Consider the following 23,615-nt stretch of genomic DNA (forward strand, 5'->3'; position numbering starts at 1 on the left):
CTAAGGATCTTCTTGACTATTTATCTGTTTTTTTTACTTTCTTCTTTTAGCCTCAAATGCCAGATAGTCCGCAACTGTCCTCTCTCGGAAAGTCAGATTCCTCTCTCTTGGAAAGCTCTGGACTGTTTTATAAAGATGAATCCCTGGAGAAGGATTTGAATGGTGATATATAAAATGCATATATTTCTAAATACTGATTTTATAATACAGAACGTTTATAGTTCATAACTTAGTACTTTTTTTTGAACAGATATGAGCAAGGAAATTAATCTAATGTTGTCTGCATATGCAAAGATCTTAAGGCAAGTACTTATAGCATATACTCTTGAGTCTTTCTCTTAGAAATAATGTTTTTCTGGAAACTCCATAATGAGAAGTTTAGTTCAGTGGCTGCAAACCAATCCAGTAATTGTAATTTCAGAGTTTTTTATAATAAATTAGTTGGTTATTTTCAAAGAATAACCCCAACTTTTACACGAAACATCCTTTGTTTTGTTATTACCAGAGCTAAAGACTAAGCTGGATGTATTTTGGTCTCTAATTAGATGATCTAACATTTAACATTTGATGAAAAAACTTATTTGAGAAAAATGCCATTTATTGAAGTTAATGCTAATAAGAGTGATATTAAAGATAAATATATTTATGAAATATTTAAATATTATGTCTATATTTGAAGACTGAGTTTAATATTTTATTGGCCTGAGATTATCATGTTTATAAGATGTTTTTTTGTTTTGTTTTTTAAAATTTTTTTTTTTTTTAAACTACTGGAGAATCATTGTGTTTGGATGATGGCTTATGTGGTTGCTAAAATAATGTATATAGTTTAATATTAGAATTACAATGTATTATAAGATACATAGTCTGCAGTGTCAGGAGACTGAATAGTCAAAAATATTTACATGACTAATTTAACTTTTACTGAAGACTTTCTAAATTAATGAAGCTTTTTGATGTGCAAAGCTATTTAAATGAAGTAGCTGACAAGTATAACATAATAAAGAACATCACTGTGATAGTGTCACTAGACATTCTAACTATTTAGTTTAATGTAAAACTTTTTTTTCCTCATTAGTGAGAGAGCAGCAGTAGATGCATCTTATATTGACGAGCTAGATGGACTCTTCAAAGAAGCCAATACTATTGAAAACTTTCTAATACAAAAAAGAGAGCTCCTGAGACAGAGGTTTACAGTGATTGCAAACACACTGCACAGATAAAATTGTGTACTTAAAATAAGCCGAGAATTTAAGCCCATTGTTGTTGTATTAAAAGAATGACATTTATGCTCTGAAAGCTCTCTAGTTGTTAAAGAAAATGTGTGCCTTAAACATAGAAGGGGAGAGTCCTTGAATTTCTTTTCTAGATTTAAAAGGGGCTTTAGACTGGACATTAATATGAAGTATGTAGCTTTTTTTTGAGGGTTAAATATTGGCATATTTCATAAAAGTGTGAAGTATTTTAATTACATATGGATTCTTTTTTTTCCTTGAACTTACTAGCCTTTCTTAAAATCCCAAAAGAAAACTCAGTGAGTTAATTTGATAATATTTAACAATATTGCACTTTTTCTTTTAGAATACTCTGTCTAAATATCAGATACTTATGGAGATAGTTTTAAAATGTTTTTCATGTCGGTATTATAAAAAAACTAAAACCTTAAGGTAATTTGTCCAGTTTCACAATATGTAATAAAATATGACTAAGGTATTGCTATTTAATGTTACCATTTGATTATTTTCCCTATTAGTTATTCTATATGACTAATAAAAATTCTTGGTTTAAAATTATTTTCTTGTGGTAAAAGTGATAAAATAAAAATGAGAAATTACTAACCAGAACCTTACATGAGTTGGCTTTTTTACATATCAACCGTTATCAGTGATGAAGTTAATAAATTATATTTAGAGCCTTAGCATTTGTGTGGCATGGGACAAAAATTAGTGATCCAGAAGTAAAAAGATTGCCTTAACAGCAAGGTAACCTTGGTGAGTCATTTCAAACCCATTATAAATGGAATAAATTGAATTTCAATTAGAGGATCTCTAAAACTCATCTAGCGTAAAAAAAAAAAAAATCCTCTAAAAAAAAGTTGGAAGGTACTGCTATGATTTTATTGAAGAATTTTAATATGTTGTATAATTCTATTAGATGTGATAGATAACTATATTAATCAGGTTTTTAAAAATCACAGCACACATTTTTCAATCATATAAACGATTCAGTCTATTTTATGTATGTTTTACCAATATAAGCAATCACAGATTTGTACATATTTACAAATGGTATATCAGGGAATTTGGTATTTCTTTGGTGTATAGCATATTTGCCTTGCTACCTTCTAAATGTTAAAATCTCATTTGATAAATAAAACAGCAATCAGATTACGATTTTAAAGCATATATACCACATTACATAAATACTCAAGAAAAGATTGAAAACATTAAAATAAAATATTAACTAAAAATACTGGTTAAGTGGAAAAAAATAGGTTTGCAGAGGGATATGCTAATGGTGCAGGGTAGGTTGGAGGTCAATGAAGTAACTATTAGTATTGGAGTTTTAAAATACTAAATGTAAACAGAAGACTATATTTGAGTTTATATGACATGTCTCCTGGAGTTTGAGTTATTCTGTTAACTGACAGAATTTTTTAGTGTTCTAAATACAAAGATGTCTCTACTGACATACCATAATTCAATGTTCCTGAGTTTTTTTTCTAAACACTTACTAACTAATGAGAAAGACAAGGCTAACATTATTTCAGAGTGCTTTTCATAATGTGCTTGTTATATCTTGATGGTGTCACCATTGTTCAATATGTTCTTTCCTATGCTGGTTCAGAGAATTGGTTTGATCATTTCATTTGGTATGATTAAGACTAGGGAACTGATTTTTAGTCACAGTGTGTTTACTGGTCAGAACAGCTACATCCTAGGCTAAAAGTTCTTGAAAGCCGGTAAGACTGATTTTTTATCAAATTTTGATGTCTTTGGTACCATCCACACAAACAATAATTATCTCTGAATAATTAACAACTGCAGATACGCTATTGCCCTTTAATTTACACTTCTAATACTCGTTTCAATAAAATTTCACAAGTTTATAAATTATTTCTCGCTGTTAACCAATAAAAATAGATATTGAATGTCTTTGTACATCAATATCTGCTAGGCACTATGGGGAATACAGAATAGTTTAAGGTACTCTTTGTTCTCCCTTCTGACAGTTGTCAACACTCCTTTCTCGAAATATACTTACATGTCTTTGCTAGGAAGACATGATAGGTAAACGTTAAAAGTGTGTCTGTGCAGTGCTAGTTAACTCCTTTTGGTGGAAGTTATTAGAAGAGTTTGCAAAGGGGTCAGAGAGGTAGTGAAATGGGTTTTTTTTTTTTTAAAGATTTTACTTTATTTATTTGACAGAGATCACTAGTAGGCAGAGAGGCAGAGAGAGAGAGAGGAGGAAGCAGGCTCCCTGCTGAGCAGAGAGCCCGATGCGGAACTCGATCCCAGGACCCTGAGATCATGACCTGAGCCGAAGGCAGCGGCTTAACCCACTGAGCCACCCAGGCGCCCCGTGAAATGGGTTTTTGATAAGGAAAGAGGGAGGATATTTCAGACAGGAGAAAGTTTGTTAAAATGGCACTGAAGAACAAAAATACATGCTATGTTAGATAAGATTTTTCCTGAGCTGAGAATTCACAAAGGGCAATAGTGCATCATCTAAACTGCTGGAGAGCAGGGACTGAATCTTGTTTCCTTCTATTCTTAATTTGTGGCACAGTATTTGATGTATTGGTGCTCAGAAGAGTTTGTCAAATGAAAAAAATATACATGATTATATGTTTATTAAGGGCATACCTTCACAGAGCCCTATTCGTACTATGTTGTCAGAAACTGTTTTGTAAATTATATAAATGCAAAAGAAAAGGAGGGATGAAATGCTAGAAAGCAGAGGGGGCAAAGATGGATAGGTAGGTGTGGCCACATCGTAGAGTCCTTTGTTGATAGACTACAATTGGACTTTATTCTGTAAGAAAAGAGATGTGACTTTCAGAGGCGAGAGGTGGCATAATGAAACTGAGCCATGGATCAAGGCACTTAATTGTACTGTGAGAAGAGGTTTGAAAGAAGAAAGTTTAGGAAGGGAGACCACTATTGGTGGTCCAGTTTCAGAATTTCAAACAGCTACTTATCATAGGTAGGTAATTGGGATACTTCTGGAAATGCGGCCAACCGGGAGAGATTGCAGGTTCTGGAAGCCCTGTCCCTTGTCTGCCCTCCCTGGCTTCCTCCCCCATTCCCTCCTATTCTGTCAGTGAGCCAAGGACAGCCCAGGAAGTTAACTGGGAGGTTTTGGACATCACAGGATCTGGTGCTGCTTAATTCAATACCAGAATGTTTTTTCAGACCTTTCTCCGTTTTGTCAGCAATCTTTCTACCATTGCAGTGGGCTTTCTTTCTGTGGTAGTACACTGGATCCCAGGTAGGGGATTTGCCTCCTCCTCCTCCCCTTCTTCTTCTTAGCAGCTCAGGATTTTAATTCTGTGCCTCTTTCTGAAGAGTACTGGGGGCTTCTAAGCTTTTCACCGTAGCAGATACAGGCAGCAACACCACAGAGCTGAGAGTTAAGGAAGAATGAGTCAAGATTTGTTCACCTGTCAGGGAAGCAGTCTTGTATTTATATATTTTGTATAACATATGGGGCAGGATTCAGGGTGTAGGGATTCTCTTGGATCTGCAATAGGAAGAATAGTCACTATTTAGAATCTTCTCAATTGAAAATCACTGCTACATGTCCTAATGTAAATGTTTGGTTCCTCTGGTTGCATTCTGGGGGACTGCCTTAAATTCTTAAATTCTGGGGTTTTTTGGTTTTATAGCTTTCTATTATAGCTACTATTATTACATGGCTTTATTTCTTGAAATTGGCTGATGTTGAGCTATCAAAAATCCTACTAATATGCACTATAAACTTTAAAATTCTATAATTCAATAATTTAGTGCTTGCAGTATGCAAGGTGGTGTTTTAGGTACTGGAGTGGGAGTAGAAATAAGTGACCCTTTACTCAAGGAGTACCAGTAGTAGAGGTTATAAATTGTATTCATCTTTATTGCACAAAAGAGAGGAAGAGGAGTGCCATAACAGAGCTGAAATAGGTGCTGTGTGAGTTCAGACTAAGGAGAATCAGGTCTTGCTATAGGAAATGGGAATGTTGTGTTTAAGAAGTGGGTGATGTGGACACTGGATCGTGAGTGATCTTGAAGGATGAGTAGGGTAAGTGAATTTCACCTGGAGAGATGGGAAAAATCTTAGATGAAGAGAAGGATATAATTATGATGAAGAGGAGAGAATGGGGAGTAGTTTAGTTTGGCTGGAATGGAAGGCATTAGTGAGGGGGAACCTGGACAGGTAAGCTGGTGTGAGATTGTACAGTGTCTTCAGTGCCTGGCCAAGCAGTTTAGACTTTACCTGGTAGACAGTGAGGAGTCATTTGTGAAAGCTTTTGGAGGATTATTTGATAACAGATCTGTACTTAGGAAGATTAATTTAGTAGCAGTGCTTCCCAACTTTTTTCACATGATAGCACACATAGAAAATGATAATATTTTTACCTCGATGGGATCTGGAGCCCTGTGTGCTATTTAGGGCTAGAAGCAATTGGCTTGTGGCCTCTAGCCATCTCAAGGGATAAAGGAATCAAGAGGCCTAACCATTTGGAGGCTCCCATAGTAGATAACTTCCCTGTTTTCTCCTTCCAATTAAGAGATTTTGATAATATCATCTAAGAGGTTGTGTGAGCCTTAATTAGGTCAGTAGAAAGGGCATGACTGATGGGTAGGAGAAGTTGAAGTGCTGATGCTGAGGAGGACAGAAGGAAAATTGGGGGAGCTGCCCAGGTGGTGTGGACTAGTACAAATCTTTACAAAGGATTTGCCCAAGGCACCCTTGTAAACTTCGGAGCCTTAGTAATTTATACTGGCCTCCCTGTATCATCCTTGTAGCATTCTGTTCCTGGCCCTGTCTAGATACAGTCAGAATTTAACCACTTAGTGAATGTGAGGGGACAGTGAAGAAGAGGAACTCAAGGCCCACAGAGATTTTGAAGCTAGGTGATTGAGCAGGTGGGAAAAGTGGATTTGGAAAGGTGAAAATGAACAGTTCTCATTTGACATGTTGAAGAAGTACTTGATGAAATTAAGGGACTAGATGAGACTACCAAGGAGGGTGTGCTAAGATTATAAAGAGTCCGGGTTCAAGGTCAGGCTCAGGAGGTGATAAGGGGAAGAGGAGCCAATTAAGGGAGTTAACATTTAGAAATTATCTACTAACATATTTAGTTATGACAACAAACATAAATGGGAAGTATTATCCTTCTTTCATCACCATTACCACCATTATCATTGAAAAACTCGAGGATCAGAGTGATTAGTAACTTACCAAGGTTGTCAGCTAATAAGTGAAGCAAACAGAGGGAGCAAGGAAGTTAGACAAGTGCAGTGTTTTCAGGAACCAAGAATAGAAAGGGGTTTAAGGAGGTATAGATCACAATATCAAGTACCGTGGAAATTTTGAAGAATATATAAAAAACTGCTAATAACATGCTATGAAGTACGGTACATATAGACATGTAAGTTTTTTCTAAAATGTGTTTTAAATTCATGAATCTCTGTTCAGACAAATGTCCAATCAGGGTATTCAATTTAATTCTACTAAAGTGAGAAGACTAAAATAACTGACCTCAGGGTATTTATTTTAATGTAAAAGGAGAGTGAGATGAATATGCATAATATAAATAAAAGTAGTAAGATAAGGGTTTCGAAGCATCCTCTTTATACCCCTAATATTGTGGTTCTCAAATTTTCATATGCCTAAGAATGCTTGCTTGCTTTACCCCCAAAATTCTGATTAGGTCCAAGGTGGAGTCCATAAATCTGCATTTTAACAGTAATACCACGTATTTTTGTTCCAAGTAGTCCTTAGACCGTACTTAGAGAAACCGTGCTCAAACTAGACACTGATTACAGTATAAACGGTCTTTCTATATGGTCATTTACATCAGGTTTGAATACTTTTTATCCCTGAATAAATAATTTGAAGGAAGATGATACTACATCTTGTTGATCATTAAAAGCTATGTAAATAATGATAGCTAACATTTTTGAGCATTTACTATGTTCTAAAAACCTTACATAACCTATTTGTTATTTATAACCTTAGAAATAATAAGAATTATTTTTATCCTCACCTCAGAAAGGAGGAAACAGAGCCCAGAGAGGTTGCCTTGCTCAAGGCTATTTATTTGAAAAATGGCAGATCAGGATTTGAAACCAAGCAGTTTGGCCCCCGGCAGAATCAGGGACAGTTCTGTTATTAAATATTACACTACATTTCCTCATAAAGGAGGTAGCATTTAAGATAGAATTTGAACAATAGTAGCATTCCTTAGGGATAGATTAGTCAATTTTATTTGGGAAAGCAGGAAATATTTGGGTTTGACTGAATTGTTATATATAGGAAAGTAGAAGGAATCATGTACTCTAAACTGAATTTTATAAAGATTTGAAAGAATTGAGATAATAAATATAACATTGTAAAATATTTTGCTAAAGTAATGCATATCTCACTTCTTCAGAGGAATAGTGTCTCTCTCTGTGTTAGTTTTTCTAGTTTAGACTCAATATTACCATTAAGATTTTATGAAATAAATAAAGCATTAATTAACTTCATATCTGACCACCCCTCTGTGTTAGGCAACACTGCCTTGTGAACACCAAATAAATATGAAATAAAAAGGATAATTTTCAGCTTCTTATATAATAATGATTTTTTTCTTCCTGTGGTTTTTTGAACTTAAGGTAATTTCAGACCAGGTATTACTGCATAATTCAGTTCATGACACCTTTCTGAAAATGCCATGCAAGTTCATGCATATGTCATTAAAATGGAAGAAATTGAATTACATCCTACTAAATTCTCATATAAGTTGCTGTGAAATCTTTGGCATCCCATTCTCGTTAACATAATTAGGATAGTGATGAACAGTGGTCATTTTTTATCATTACAATGAGGTTGCTTTTAGCACATCTAAGGTTAATACGTAGATTCAGTCTTTTGAAAAGAGGAGCATTGTTCAACCAGGAGAAATGATAATAATACATTCCTGAGTTAATTCTTAGGCAGATTTATACAGCAAGAATACAAAAAAAGGGGATTGTTGTAGTTCAAAAATGGAGAACCAGAGAGGTGACAGTTTGAGAATGAGGAAGGAGAGGAATTTGGAGGCTATATTTGGTGTTGGGTTTACTTTTCCCTTACCAGTAGGTAAGAGTATTGTGTATGGAGAAACAGATATCTTATACAATTTTTTCTGTGCTCTTGATTTCCTCTTCACAGTTTTGAAAAGATACATGGAGGGTACCGATCAGAAAAAGGCAGCGGTCGGTAAGCGAGAGGGGCTTCCGTGTATTGCACCACTGCTAACCACGGTGGAGGAGACGCCACAGGTGGTCTCTGCTCAAGTCCGAGGACATTTTCCCAAGTGGCTCAGTGGCAGTCTACTTCGAATTGGGCCTGGGAAATTCGAGTTTGGGAAGGACAAGTAAGTCTTGATTTTGGAGAACGATTTCGATTTTTTAGCATGACTGGTTCTGTGGAATAGGCATTAAATCTGTTTTCTCTCTAAGGCTAACATTGTTACGAGTCCCTTTGATTACAAGTGAAAAAAAATGTAGTTTACAGGAAAAAAAAAATAGAGACTTAATTCTGGGGGGAAAAAAAGTCCTGACTTTTCTGCTTTGCAGAATATTATGGATTTGTCATCCTCTGTGGGCTTGTGCCAAAAGGGAAGTGTCAGGAACGGTCTGTATGGCTACTGAGCCCTGTTTCACCACAGGTTCCTGAAGGAAGAAGCAATGTCTTCACCTCACACACCTCCCCTACCCAGTGCTCCCCAGCCACGATGGCTCTTGCTGTTCCTCAAACTGGACACATTTGTTTTCGCTCAGGGTCTTGGCATCGGCTCTCGTCTGTCTTCCCAAGTCTGATTCTTGTCATTCAGATATCAGCTCGAGTCTCACGTCCTTTGAGCCGCCCTTGATCCCCAAATCTAAAAATGCTATTATTAATTATAGTACATGTTGAGGCACCTGCATGGCTCAGTCAATTGAGCATCTTGAGTCCTGGTTTCTTGGTGTCGGCTCAGGCCATTATTTCAGGATCCTGAGACCGAGCCCACTGATGGGCTTGGCACTCAGCTCAGAGTCTGTTTGTCCCCCTCCCTCTACTCCTCCCTTTGCTTGTGTGCTCTCTCTCTCAAATAAATAAATAAAATGTTTTTAAAAAATGGTATTACCTCGGGAGCCTGGGTGGCTCAGTGGGTTAGGCCTCTGCCTTCGGATCGGGTCGTGATCCCAGGGTCCTGGGATCGAGCCCCGCATCAGGCTCTCTGCTCCTCGGGGAGCCTGTCTCCACCTCTCTCTCTGCCTGCCTCTCTGCCTACTTGTGATCTCTGTCTGTCAAATAAATAAAATCTTTTTTTTTTTTAAAGATTTTATTTATTTATTTGAGAGAGAGAGACAGTGAGAGAGAGCATGAGCGAGAAGAAGGTCAGAGGGAGAAGCAGACTCCCCATGCAGCTGGGAGCCTGATGTGGGACTCGATCCCGGGACTCCGGGATCATGACCTGAGCCGAAGGCAGTCGTCCAACCAACTGAGCCACCCAGGCGTCCCATCAAATAAATAAAATCTTAAAAAAAAAGTGGTATTACCTCTTTTAATTCTCTGCATAGCACTATCAAATGCCTAGTATTTGTTTGTTTATTGACCATGTTCCTCCAGTAGAATATAAGTTCCATGTAAGCAGAGAATTTTTCCTGTTCACTCTAAATCCCTAATATCCAGGGGGTGACCTGCTCTTAAATAGCTCTCAATAAATACATGTAAATAAATGAAAACACCAATAATTCTTAAGTATATTATTTCTCTGTACATTTAGTTAGGGACATGAAGTGATGTAAAGAAACCCCTATGTAGGAAAGGAATCATCTTTGTTTTAAACACTTTTGAATATTAAAACTTTTTCCCATTTTAGAAGTTTTTTCTTGTATAAAACTTTCTGAAATACAGAACAGAGCAGAGGGAAATGTGGACCACATCCTCTGTTAGCACTTTGGTGTATTTCCTGCTAGTCTTTGCCCCATTTTATAGATTGGTTTTAAATAATTACAATCATATTGTATGTAGAGTTTTAAAATTTAAGTATAATTGACATAACATTATATTAGTTTCAGGTCTACAACATAATGATTTGATGTTTTTACGTGTTGTGAAATGGTTACCATAGTAAGTCTAGTTAACACCTAGACTTAACTAGGTGTTAAGTCTAGGTGTTAACTAGGTAGTTAAAAAAATTTTTTCTTGTGATGAGGACTTTTAAGATTTATTCTCTTAATAACTTTCAAATATGCAATATAGTATTATTGACTATAGTCACCATGCTGTATATTACATTCCCATTACTTTTATATTTGTACCTTTTGATGTCTTTCACACATTTCAGCTACCCTTACCCTCCCCTCCTCCCATATTTTGCAACCACCAGTCTGTTCTGTGTATCTGTGAACTTGGGCTTTTTTGTTTTTTGTTTGGTTTTGTTTTGTTTTTTTGAAGATTCGGTATATAAATGAGATTAAATGCTTTTGGAGTTAGTGTTTCTCTTTTCTTCAGATAAATACCCAGAAGTAGAATTAATGGATCATGTGATAATTCTGTTTTTAATTTTTTGAGGAACCTCCAATACTGTTTTCCACGTGGCTGTACCAATTTGCATTCCCACTGACAGTGCATGAGAGTTCCCTTTTCTCAACATCCTCACCACCTTTTGCTATTTTTCATTTCTCTGATACCACCCATCCTATCTAACTGTGAGGTGCTATCTCATTATGGTTTTGATTTGCATTTCCATCGTGATTAGTGACGTTGAACACCTTTTCATGTGCCTCTTAGACATCTGGAGGTCTTCTTTGGGAAAATGTCTATTCAGATCTTCTGCCCATTTTTCAATTAGAGTTTATTTTATTTTTTATTTTTAAAAGATTTTATTTATTTATTTGATAGGGAGATAGGGAATGAGAGCACAGAAGAGGGAATGGCATGCAGAGGGAGAGTAGGCTCCCCGCTGAGCAAGGAGCCAGGTGTGGGATTTGATCCCAGGACCCTGGGATCATGACCTGAGCCAAAGGCAGAAGCTTAACTGACTGAGCCACCCAGGTGCCCCAGACTGGTGTTTTTTTGTTTGTTTTTTTTTTTCTTCTGCTGAGTTGTACACTTTCTTTATGTTTTGGATATTAACTGATTTTCTTTTTGCTCTGATTTAAAAAACTTTCACACTATCATAAGCCTTTTAATCCATGTTGCTATGAAATCTGAATGACCATCATTTTTAATTTTTAATGGCTGAATGGGAAGGTGGTTTGGAGGCAGAGAAAAAGAAGGTGAATAAGCTGGCCTATAGATCCCCCTGGCCCTAATCAGCATAGTTGTGCTTTTTTCTACTTAGGTATCTGTATTCGATGCAAGTTATAATTTGAAAAAAGATTGTAAGGCAAAAAAGGGAGAGGAGGAAGAGAAAAATGAAACTACCCATCCAGCCCTGAGAGAGTAACAGCCTCTTGCAAAAGCATAAGGTCTTTCATCTGCTGCTGAAGTAGCTCTAGTAAATTTTAAAACCAAGCAGCAGAGCTACTGAGGGCCTAGGCTTGCACTACAGGCCTCTTTAAAGATAAACATCTTCGTGGGGGAAGTGGTGTTGTGGCTGGTCCCCGTGAATGTCTGCTTTGTACTTTAAATCCGTTTCTTCTGAGCCAGCAGTAGGCATTTACAGCAGCAACAGGGTCTGGCCATTCCCTTGGGTGTGAGGTACAGGTGTCTTCAGGTCAAAGAGGGGGTCTGGTTTAGTGCTGGACTCCCAAGATCAGACTTCTTGGGTGGGTGGGGTCCTAAAGCCAGGGCACCGCAACCTGCGAATGAGAGTAGCCCCACTCTGTCCTGAGTCTCTGGTCCCTACTGTGATGCCATTCAGGAGTCTCTGTCTCCTGCAGACAGAGCAGCAACATGACAAAGGCCCTTCTTCAATCAAAAATATTTTATCAGTGATTTCATCCATGATATCAATGATTGCGTGTTTATCTGTTTTTTAAATGACATAATCTGAGTAGAATAGGAACTGTCCTCAGCATTTTATTTTGTTTTGTTTTATTTTATTTTATTTTAAAGATTTTATTTACTTGACAGAGAGACAACGAGAGAGGGAAGACAAATAGGGGGAGTGGGAGAGGAAGAAACAGGGCTCCTGCTGAGCAGGGAGCCTGATGCGTGGCTCAGTCCCAGGACCCTGAGATCACCACCTGAGCCGAAGGCAGACATTTAATGACTGAGCCATCCAGGCACCCCTGTCCTCACCATTTTAATACTTACAGCTCTCCCAGACTGACTTTAGGATCCGTAAAGAAGGTGGTCTAGCCTCCCATCCTCTCTGTGGTGACTGCCCCTCTGTGCCACTACAGCAAGGCCACATTCTGGAACTTATGCCACAGAGTCATCCAGCCCTTGACATCCTGAACTCTGAGACTCTGCTCTCTGCTCAAAACCCCCATGTCCTCACTCCTCCATTCCATCAAACTTACTTCCAGCCTCTTCAGGCTCTCCCTTCCTGTGTCTTCTCTGTGCTTTCAGTTTATCAGCGCTCCCACCGCCTTCCCCGCCTCCTGCGCCCTGGGATCCCTGGCCCCCTCCGACCGCTGCTGGTCCTGCATGAGCCCATCCCTGCTTCCCTGCCCCACAGTTCCAGAGGAGACCTGCAACCTCGCTCGTGGATCAAGTGAAAAAATATGGTTTACAGCCCTGGCTGAGTCCTTGGTGTCGCCAGGGCCCATTTATTTATTTAGCTTTTCCTGTACTTCCAGCATCCCGCAGTGTCCCTAGAGTATCCTTTCCCAAAGCCTCCATCATCTGTTTATCCCTCTCATTGTCAATAGGCATGCCGGACGACTTCATTAGTGAAGAGGGGCAGTTGGATGTGGCCTCCTTGCCACTGCCGTGGTTAGCAATTAGATCCCAGGACTTGACCTTTACTGTTCTGCTTATACCCTCTGGTCTTTATCCCCCATTGTTCCTGGAGCCCTTCTTTCCAGTTTATCTCTTAACTCAGACAAGACCCCATGGGTATAAACCGAAACTCTACCCCTGGAGCAATAACCGCCCAGACTGCCCAGACCAGTTTGAGTTTAACCCCTGACTCCTGCCTGCACAGATGGACCATGCATGGAGTGACCCAGGGAATGACTGAGAGTTACCTTCACCTCATTATAGCGCTAAAATCTCTGCCCAGGGAAGAGCACAACACATGTCTAGGCACATCACCTTAAGGTGCATGTGTGAACTTATGCCCCGCCCCCCCCACCATGGCAGGGCTCCTCTTTTCTTTCTTTCTTTTCTTTTCTTTCTCTTTCTTTCTCTCTTTCTTTCTTTCTTTTCTTTTCTTTTTTTTTTTTTTTAAGATTTTTATTTATTTGACAGGGAGAGAGGGAACACAAGCAGGGGGAGTGGGAGAGGGAGAAGAGGGAGAAGTAGGTTTCCCATTGCGCAGGGAGCCTGATGCAGGGCTCCACCTGAGGATCCCGGGATCATGACCTGAGTGCAAGGCAGACCCTTAACGACTGAGCCACCCAGGCGCCCGGGCTCCTCTTTCTAAATACTCATCCTAACCCTAAGTAAAAAGAACACATCCTCCCTTGCTCAGGGAGTTGCAGCTTTGGAAATTGCTCTCCTTGTCTGCTACAGATAAAGTTTTCTTTGTATGACAGTTCCACCTGGTGTAGTTTCTGTATGTGACTCACCGAGGAGCAGCTGACCTTAGTTCACTTGCACCTTTTCCCCACCTCCAAACTTCTCCACAAAAGGAACTTCAGTGGCGCCTGGTTGGGCTCCTGCTCAGCAGGAAGCCTGCTTTTCCCTCTCCTGCTCTGCCTGCTTGTGCTCCCTCTCTCGCCATCTCTCCGTCAAATAAATAAATCAAATCTTTAAAAAAAAAAAAAGTGCCTTCTCCTGCCTCCTCATGAGCAGAGGAGGAAGTGGCCCTCGTCTTCTCCTCTGAAACTTGCCACATCATTCACACCCTCCCCTGTGTCTGTCTCTCTCACCTACCCCTCATCTTGGCCTCCAGATGGCCTCTCTTCCTAGAAAACCCTGGCTCCCTGTTTCACCTTCCCCTCCAGCTAATATCCATCCTCCTCTCACTGCCTCTGTTTACCTGCTTCCTGGTGTCTTCTGGGTTAGCTGCCCTCTGACTTTTAATCCATCACTCTACAGTATCTGTTCTCAAAAAGGTCACCAAAACCTGTTAATTATTAAATGAAATGGGCTTTCCAGTCCTTAGCCTGACTTTTTGACAGTTTGACTTTACCAACCACTCGTCTTAAAATTCTGTCATCCTCGGATTCCCAAACTTTCTCCTGATTCTTTTTCTATCCATCCGATCGCCTATTCTAATTATTTTTAAATTATTTATTTATTTACTTTTTAAGGAATCTCTGTGCTCACATCCCTGAGATCAAGAGTTGCATGCTCTCCTGACTGAGCTGGCCAGGTGCCCCAATAATTTTAGTTTTTGCTGATCTCATTATGTTTAGACTAAGATGGAGTGGATTCAAATCCCTTTTTTTTTTTTTTTTGCCATTTATCAATGCTGTGGTCTTCAGCAAGTTTTTCCATAAGAAATGTGGCTAATAATACAGATTTAATGATTGGGTATGAGAATTAAAGGAGATAATGCATAAAAACTGCCTCATTCAATGGCTGACAAGAATTGGCAGTCAAGGGGCACCTGGGTGGCTCAGTGGGTTAGAGCCTCTGCCTTCAGCTCAGGTCATGATCTCAGGGTCCTGGGATTGAGCCCCGCATCGGGGGGGGGGGTCTCTGCTCAGCGGGGAGCCTGCTTCCCCCTTTCTCTCTGCTTGCCTCTCTGCCTGCTTGTGATCTCTGTCTGTCAAATAAATAAATAAAATCTTAAAAAAAAAAAAACGAATTGGCAGTCAGGACATTATTTTCTTCTTTTCCTTCAGTGACCTCTCTCCCAACTCCCTTTTCTGCCAAATTACTTTTTTAGTTCACCTTACTTTTTGGGGGTGTTGTAAGATCCCAGGATTTGGGGCTCAGCACTGAATTCAAATCCCTTTCCTACCTCTTAACCAGCCCTGTGACCCTGGGCATGTTTTTGCTCTCAAAACTTGGTTTCCACATCTATAAAATGGGAATAGTAGTTCCTTACAGGATCAGTGTGTATGTGTGTGCAATGGGTGCAGGTAGTAAGCACTCAGTAGATGGTAGTTACTGTCTTATTTGCACCTGGCCTATACCTGTTACCCACAGATACCCTCAAACAGGCCTCTCCCACCCAGCCCCCATCTTTTGTGCTCTAGCCCCTGTATTTTGCCAAATGGCTATAGAACTTCTTCACTCTAGTGTAAAGAGTAAAGAGTCTGATAGCTCAGACTCTTCAAAACTGAACTATGTGGGGGGCGCCTGGGTAGCTCAGTTGGTTAAGCGACTGCCTTCGGCTTAGGTCATGATCCTGGAGTCCCGGGTTTGAGTCCACATCAGACTCCCTGCTCAGCAGGAAGTCTGCTTCTCCCGCTGACCTCTCTCCTCTCATGCTCTCTCTCTTTCATTGTCACTCTTTGCCTCTCAAATAAATAAAATATTAAAAAAAAAAAACTGAACTATGTGCTCTTCACATATTCTCTATCTCAGTGAAAGCAAGTCTTTCCCTCAGATACAGCTTTTTGTTTCTTCTCTTTTTGTCACTGCTTTTTTTTTTTTTTTTAAAGATTTTATTTATTTATTTGACAGAGAGAAATCACAAGTAGTCAGAGAGGCAGGCAGAGAGAGAGAGAGGAGGAAGTAGGCTCCCCACTGAGCAGAGAGCCCGATGTGGGACTCGATCCCAGGACCCTGAGATCATGACCTGAGCTGAAGGCAGCGGCTTAACCCACTGAGCCACCCAGGCGCCCCTTTGTCACTGCTTTTATCCCATCAGCCACCTGCCTTGTTTCTGGAATTTGTCCTTCTCTAATTATACCGCTTCAGTTCAGGTCCTTATAATCTCTCACCTGAATTATTGCCTGGTCTCCTCATTGGTTCTCTGAATCTGAATGCTCCTCGTTCTATCCCGTGTTCTACTGTGTGTCCAGAGTGACCTTTCTAGGATGCAGGTCTCACTGTTGTACCCTCCTGTTTCAAAACGCCACACATTGCCATTGAAGGTCTTTGAGCTTTAAGTCTTAAGTGCGGATAGGTCTTGTGCTGACCTATTTCTCCACCATCATCACCGGCCACTGAAGGCTCTGCCCACGCGCGGATTTGTCGCTGCTGTTCCTCCTGGATACCATACGCCTTCACTGCTCACTCTTCCCTCCCTCCCTTCCTCCCTCCTTGCCTTCCTTCCTTCCTCCTTCTTTGTTTTGTTTTGTTTTTTCTTTTCTTTCCCTCCCTCTCTTCTCGTTCCTTCATTCCCTTCCTTCCCTCCCTCCCTCGCTTCCTTTCTCTGTTTACTTCTTTCTCTGTCTTTCTCTCCTTTTCCCTCCTTCTTTCTTTTCTTTCTTTCTTTCTTCACCACCTCTCCCTAGGATGCCTTTTTCCCTTCTCCAACTGGCAGACATCCTTAGGGAACCAGACAAATGTCTCCTTTCCTCTAGACCCTTCCCTGATCCCCACACCCTTCCATCCTGTTGCTCCTTCTGTGCACGGATAGTATTTTTTAATGTTTGTCTGTTGTCTCAGAGAACAACTTTATGACACAGTTATGTGCCTGTAAGCACTGGTCTTGGCACAAGCCAGCAGAATAGTAGGGGCTCAAGAAAAGTTGGTTGGTTTGAGTAAATGAATACCTGAAATTATAGGGCCTAGAAGGATCTTATGAGATGGAATCTAACAAGTTGAAGATCATTAAAGGTATATGTAGAGGAAGAGAAATTCTACACGCACAAGGATGAAAGTAATGTGGTTTAACAGCAAAATGTGTTAAAAATCACTTAGGGGTTTTGGTTGACAACTCTGTGAGCCAACAATATTAGGTGGTAACCAAAAAAAAAGAAAAGAACATGAAGTTTCTTAAATGAAGAAACTGAGTGTCTGCTATTACACCTGGAGTATCATGTTTGTGACTGTGTTTTGTGGTTTTAGAGGTATTTAGATTAGAACAGCAACAATTATTGAAATTACTTTCTTTTTAGTGTTTTTTGGAAAAAAAAAAAAAAAAAAAACCCAAATAGAGAAACCACTAGCTAACACAGTCAAGAAGAAAAAGGGAAGAAGCACAAAGGTACAAAATAAGAAATGGCAGGGGAAAGGAAATCATCGAAACAGACAAAAATCTACAGGACACTTTAGGCCTTCCAGCAAATACATTTGAGAGCTTTGTGAAATGCATGGTTTCCTGGGAAAACAAAGATAACCAATTGATAGAGATAGCAGGTGTGAACAGAGCAATTTCCATAGAGGAAAAAGAGATACTTAGTAAGTATCCATCTCTCAAAAAAAGCATCAGGCCCAGATTTCTTTACAGAGAAATGCTACCAAGCCTTCCAATATTAAATAGTCCCTGTGCTCTATACATTATTAAAGAGAGTTGAAAACGAAGGGAAACTTTTCACTTCTTTTTATGAAACAGGTATAATATTGACTATCTCCACATGATACAGTACAGAAAACTATTACTTATTCATAATGTTTATAAATACCCATGAAAAAATATATACAGTGCTGATATAAGACAAATAAATATTTTATTAACAAATAGAATCCAACCCTATGTAAAAATATAATTCACTATAAGTCAAAGTAAGTGCATTATTTGGAAATCCATTAATACCATATACCATATTAGTAGGGTTTAGAATAAATAATCATAGGATTATCTCCATAAATGGTGACAAAACTTTTGTCAGAATTCAACATCCATTCTTCCTGAAAATATTCAAGGAAATAGGACTTGATGGATACTTTCTTAACATGATTTTATATATATATACACATACACACACACTTATGCACATATAAGTATATATGTATGTGTATACACACATAAATGTATGTATATATAACATGTATATATGATGTATATATATAAAATATGTGTGTACATGTGTGTGTGTATATATATATATATATACACACATGTTGTGTTTTTATGTAGGTGTATGTATATCTATACACATAATGTATTTTCATCTTAGTCTTAAAACCAGTAATATTAGGAAAGACTATAAGTATTTTCTTTAATACAGGAACAAGCAGAAAATAACCACTGTTCCACTGCTTTTCAACCAGATGTAACCATACAGTTAGACTAAAGGGATTGATTAGAGGCACAAGGATTAGTAGAGTAAAACTATCTTGGTTTGCAGATGATATCTTAGTAAACCTGGAAAACCACACAGAATCAATGACATGACTAACTCAGACAATAAAAGGTAAGGTAATAGGGTGTAAAATTAACCTACCAAAATCAATAGCCTTCATATACACCAACAATAACCAGTTAGGGAACATAATGGTGGAAAAAACCCTTTACAGTAGCAACAAAGAAGATTAAATATTTAGGAACTGAACAAGAAGTGTGCAAACTTTAAAACACTCCTGAAAGACATGATTAAACAAATGAAAAGTCATCCTGTGTTCTTGAGTAGGATAATTCAACAACAGAAAGAAATCAGAACTTCCTAAGTAATTTTAAAATTTAATACAATCTTAATAAGAATTGTAACAAGTTTTTACAGGAAGTTAGACAAATCAATATAAAGTTTACATAGAAAAATAAATACGCAAGAATGGTCAAGAAAACACTAAAAAAGATTTTTCCTGAAGGAAATAGCCCTTCCAGACATTAAAATATACTATAAGGTGCCTGGGTGGCACAATCAGGTACGTACCTGACTCTTGATTTCAGCTCAGGTCATGATCTCAGGGTAATGAGATCAAGTCTTGCATTGGGCTCCATGCCCAGCACGGAGCCTGCTTGAGATCTCGCTCTCCCACTGCCCCTCCTGTTCACGCTCTCTCTCTTTCTCTCTCTCAAATAAATACATAAATCTTAAAAAGAATACTATAAAGCATCAATGATTAACACATTATTCAGTGCATGAGTAAATAAGTGAAATAGAATAGAAATCCATGGAAGAAACCCAAGAATGAATGGAAATTAGGTCAGTAATAAAGATGGCATCTCAAATCACTGGGTAATAAGTCTTTTATTTTTGGAATATACTTTATTTCCTGCACTTTTTTTATTGTGATAAAAGCATAACAGTTTTTTTCAGTCAGTTAAGCATCTGGTTTTGGTTCAGGTCATGATCTCAGGGCCCTGGAACCGAGCCCTGCTTTGGGCTCTGTGTTCAGCGTAGCCTGCTTCTTTCTCTCCCTCTGCTCCTCACACCACTCATGCTGTGCCCCCCCCCATATATAAATAAAATCTTTTAAAAAAACCATATAACATAAAATTTTCCATCTTAGCCATTTTTAGGGGTAAAGATCAGTGTTAAGTTTATTCACATAGTTAAAAAGATCTTTAGAACTTTTTCTTCCTGCAAAACCAAAACTATACCTTTGTGTGTGTGTGTGTGTGTGTGTGTGAGAGAGAGAGAGAGAGAGAGAGAGAGAGAGAGACTGGATTATTTCATTTATAAAAATGTCCTCAAAATTCTTCTCTTGTAACATGTGACAGAATTTCCTTCCTTTTTTATGGACACTGGATTGCTTATTTTTTGGTTATTGTAAATAATGGTGCTATAAACAGGGGTATATATGAATATCTCTGATTCCCGGCTTTCGGGACCATTGCCTTAATGCAGTGTTGTTAGCCTTGCTTATCTGTGCTGAAGTCTGTCAGGCACATGAGTGAAAAGACTGTATGATGTGTAACCCTTTAAAAAGCAAAGTCGCCAACTTTTCCCTGTAGTTTTTTGATATTCTGGCATTTCAGTAGATCATTTCTACTGTAACCATATGTACAAAAATGATTATCTCGTAAGGACAGTCATCTTGATTACTTTAGCATAATTCTGATAAATTGAAGAATTTTAAAGGGAAAATATAAGATATGAAGATAACTATTTCTAAAAGCGTAGGACCCATTTGAATTGAGAAAATGTCAAATATTCCATATCCTTGCACATTATTCTCTTGGCTATAGGGTAAAAATCAGAATTATCTTAGATATCACCAATTCGGAGGTTTTTTTTAACCTTCTAAGTGTGAATTTTTTTTTTAAAGATTTTATTTATTTATTTGACAGAGAGAGAGATCACAAGTAGGAAGAGAGGCAGGCAGAGAGAGAGGGAGGCAGGCTCCCCGCTGAGTAGAAAGCCCGATGTGGGACTCCATCCCAGGATCCTGAGATCATGACCTGGGCCGAGGGCAGAGACTTAACCCACTGAGCCACCCAGGCACCCCTCCCTGTGTTTTTCTTTTTCTTTTTTTAAAAGATTTTATTTATTTGACAGAGAGAGATCACAAGTAGGCAGAGAGGCAGGCAGAGAGAGAGGAGGAAGCAGGCTCCCTGCTGAGCAGAGAGCCCAGTGTGGGGCTCGATCCCAGGACCCTGGGATCTTGACCTGAGCCAAAGGCAGAGGCTTTAACCCACTGAGCCACCCAGGCACCCCTCCCTGTGTTTTTCTTACTGATATTTGTTTTTCTCCTTTTGCTCCTGTTTGAAGGTACAATCACTGGTTTGATGGAATGGCTTTGCTTCACCAGTTCAAGATGGAGAAGGGCATGGTGACCTATAGAAGCAAGTTCCTGCAGAGTGATACATATAAGACCAATAGTGTTCATGACCGAATTGTGATCTCAGAATTTGGCACGCTGGCTCTCCCTGATCCGTGCAAGAATGTTTTTGAACGTTTCATGTCAAAGTTTGAGCTGCCTGGTAAGCAGCCTTTACCATACCCAGAATTTGTGGGTGATAATGATGATTATTTAGTTATGATTTGATTCAATCTATATAAATACATACATTGAAATAGATATATATATTTATTTTTTTGGTATGAGAGCATATTTAAACTGTGCTTTTGCTCTGTGTGCTACAGTGCCTTGTGGTGTTTAACTCTGGGGTTTGGTTTCAGCAATAACTGACAATACCAGTGTCAACTATGTGCGGTACAAGGGTGACTACTATGTTAGCACTGAGACCAACTTTATGAATAAAGTGGACATTGAAACTCTGGAAAAAACAGAAAAGGTAAAATAAAGGCTAAAAAATGAATAAAATAGACCCTAAAATTTCTTTTCTTCAGAATGCTTTTTAGAGTAGTATATATCTGAAGAAGAAATTGAAGGGGTGCCTGGGTGGCTCAGGCAGTTAAGCAGCTGGCTCTTCCTGCCCCCTGTCTGTCTTCGTGCTCAGTAGGGAGTCTGCTTCAGGATTCTCTTTTTCTCCCTCTGCCTCCCCCTCAAAAATAAATAAACTCTTTAAAAAAGAGAGACAATTCTAGACTACTACTTCCTTAATCCTAATATCTGAAGACTATGGTAAAGGAGAGATAGAATAGTACATATTTACTCTGGCCATTTCATGTTCTTCCTAGCTATAGGTAGAGTTGGACTAGAGATTGTCTAGACCCATGCTGCATTCACTTAGCACTTTAATTAAAAGTAAATGAAATTTTGGGGACACCTGGGTGCCTCAGTTGATTAAGCCGTTGCTTTCGGCTCAGATCATGATCCCAGGGTCCTGGGATCAAGTCCCGAATCAAGTTCCTTGCTCAGTGGAAGCCTGCTTCTCTCTCTGCCTCTGCCTGCCACTCTGTCTGCTTGTGCTCTCTCTCTTGCTCTCTGACAAATAAATAAATAAAATCTTTTAAAAAAAAAAAGGTAAATAAAATTTGGACCAGAATTTTAATTTTAATTCTTTTTTTTTCCTGGTTCATAGAGATCTTCAATTTTTTTCATTTTATATATATATTTTAATTTTTTATAATCATATAATGTATTATTAGTCCCAGGGGTACAGGTCTGTGTTAATTCTTATTTTTTAAAAAGATTTAATTTATTTATTTGACAGAGAAATCACAAGTAGGCAGAGAGGTAGACAAAGAAGGGGAGGCAGGCACCCTGCTGAGCAGAGAGCTCTATGGGGGGGGGGCTCTATCCCAGGAGCCTGGGATCATGACCTGAGCCGAAAGCAGAGGCTTTAACCCACTGAACCACGCAGGCACCCCTAATTCTTGTTTTTTGTACTTTCCTATGATCTTGATGAAAAAATTCATATTGGATAATCTTATTTGTCCATTTGTTGTTGGTGGTGGAGTTTTTTGGTTTATTACTTAGTTTCTTTAATAGGAAAAATAATTTGATTTCTTAGAGGTGAGATATTAGGGATTAAATTATAGTTTTCCTATTCCATTTTTAAAATATTTGGCACATTCTTATTGCCTATGGGTCTAAGTAGAGATCTGCTTATGTAACATTTAAAAGTCCTGATGGTCTTAAATTTGCAGGTAGACTGGAGCAAATTTATTGCTGTGAATGGAGCAACTGCACATCCTCATTATGACCCAGATGGAACAGCATACAACATGGGGAACTCATATGGGCTGCATGGTAAAGTTGGAACAGAGGCCTTTTTAAAAATAATTAGAAGTCAACTATCTTCCCAGGGTTTCACTATGGTTAAATCTATGAGCCTATAGGAACTTAGTTTGAAAGGTTCAGAAAGAAATCTCCAAACTGGTATAACTGAGCTTAAAGTCTATAATTTACTGTGTTCTGTGGTTCTTGTGCACATAAGCTTAGCAACTGATTTGCTGTTTGACCTTTTCAGCACGACTTACGTTTGTATGTTCTATTGTGCTTTTCATCTCACAGGCATTGTAGGGATTTCCAGTATGTATTTCTCAAACTTGAATTTCTTAAAAGAATGATATTGTAAGTACAAAAAAATACAGAATGCTGCAGCAAAGAGATATGGGGAAGGTACATTGTTTATTACATGGGAAGGAATTTATTTTTATCATGAGAGTAACACACTATGGAGTAGGTTAAGGTTATAGTGTGGTTGCATTTCCAACTGTTTATATCACATCTCTTTACTCATCATCCACATATTTTCCAGTTGCCTACCAATCTGCCCCAGAAAGTTCTAATAGCTAATAACGATAGCTAACATTTATTGAGTGTGAATATCTAGTGTATGTTGGTGTTAAGCATTTTTCCATATATCTTGTCATTTAATCCTTACAACAACTCTCCGAGAAAGGTACTATTATCGCCCCCATTATATAGACAATGGCTGTAAACCTTGAGAAGTTTTAGGATACTTGCTTAGGCAAGCTTCTAAGTGTGTAAGATGAGTCTTGAGCATGAATCGCACCCTAAGTCACTTTGATAGACCATATTAGTAATTATTCATTAATGAGTACGTTAGACTCTCAGAGCATGCAAATTCATGTTCCTGTAACCTGAGTACGTGTCTCTCTGTTTGAAAAGAAATGGGTCAGGTGCCTGGGTGCTCAGTTGGCTGAGCAACTGCCTTTGGCTCAGAGGTCATGATC

General features: G+C 38.6%; 1 protein-coding gene across 11 annotated transcripts in view; it reads left to right on the forward strand.

The window, feature by feature from the left end:
- The window catches only part of BCO2 (beta-carotene oxygenase 2), a 117,765-nt gene that overhangs the window by 78,316 nt on the left and 15,834 nt on the right, over positions 1–23,615 (forward strand). For 7 of the 11 annotated variants that reach the window (XM_032357340.1, XM_032357339.1, XM_032357334.1 and 4 more), the window contains 5 exons: positions 51–162; positions 8,404–8,608; positions 20,778–20,989; positions 21,189–21,304; positions 22,563–22,665. In XM_032357340.1, coding sequence (XP_032213231.1) covers positions 51–162; positions 8,404–8,608; positions 20,778–20,989; positions 21,189–21,304; positions 22,563–22,665 — 748 coding nt within the window. Of the gene's footprint in view, positions 1–50; positions 163–250; positions 303–1,078; positions 1,823–4,330; positions 4,492–8,403; positions 8,609–20,777; positions 20,990–21,188; positions 21,305–22,562; positions 22,666–23,615 lie in introns of those variants that run through there. The other 4 variants (XM_032357342.1, XM_032357341.1, XM_032357344.1 and 1 more) reach the window with 4 other exon arrangements.

Source organism: Mustela erminea, chromosome 9 (genome assembly GCF_009829155.1).
Source record: "Mustela erminea isolate mMusErm1 chromosome 9, mMusErm1.Pri, whole genome shotgun sequence".
NCBI lineage: Eukaryota > Metazoa > Chordata > Mammalia > Carnivora > Mustelidae > Mustela > Mustela erminea.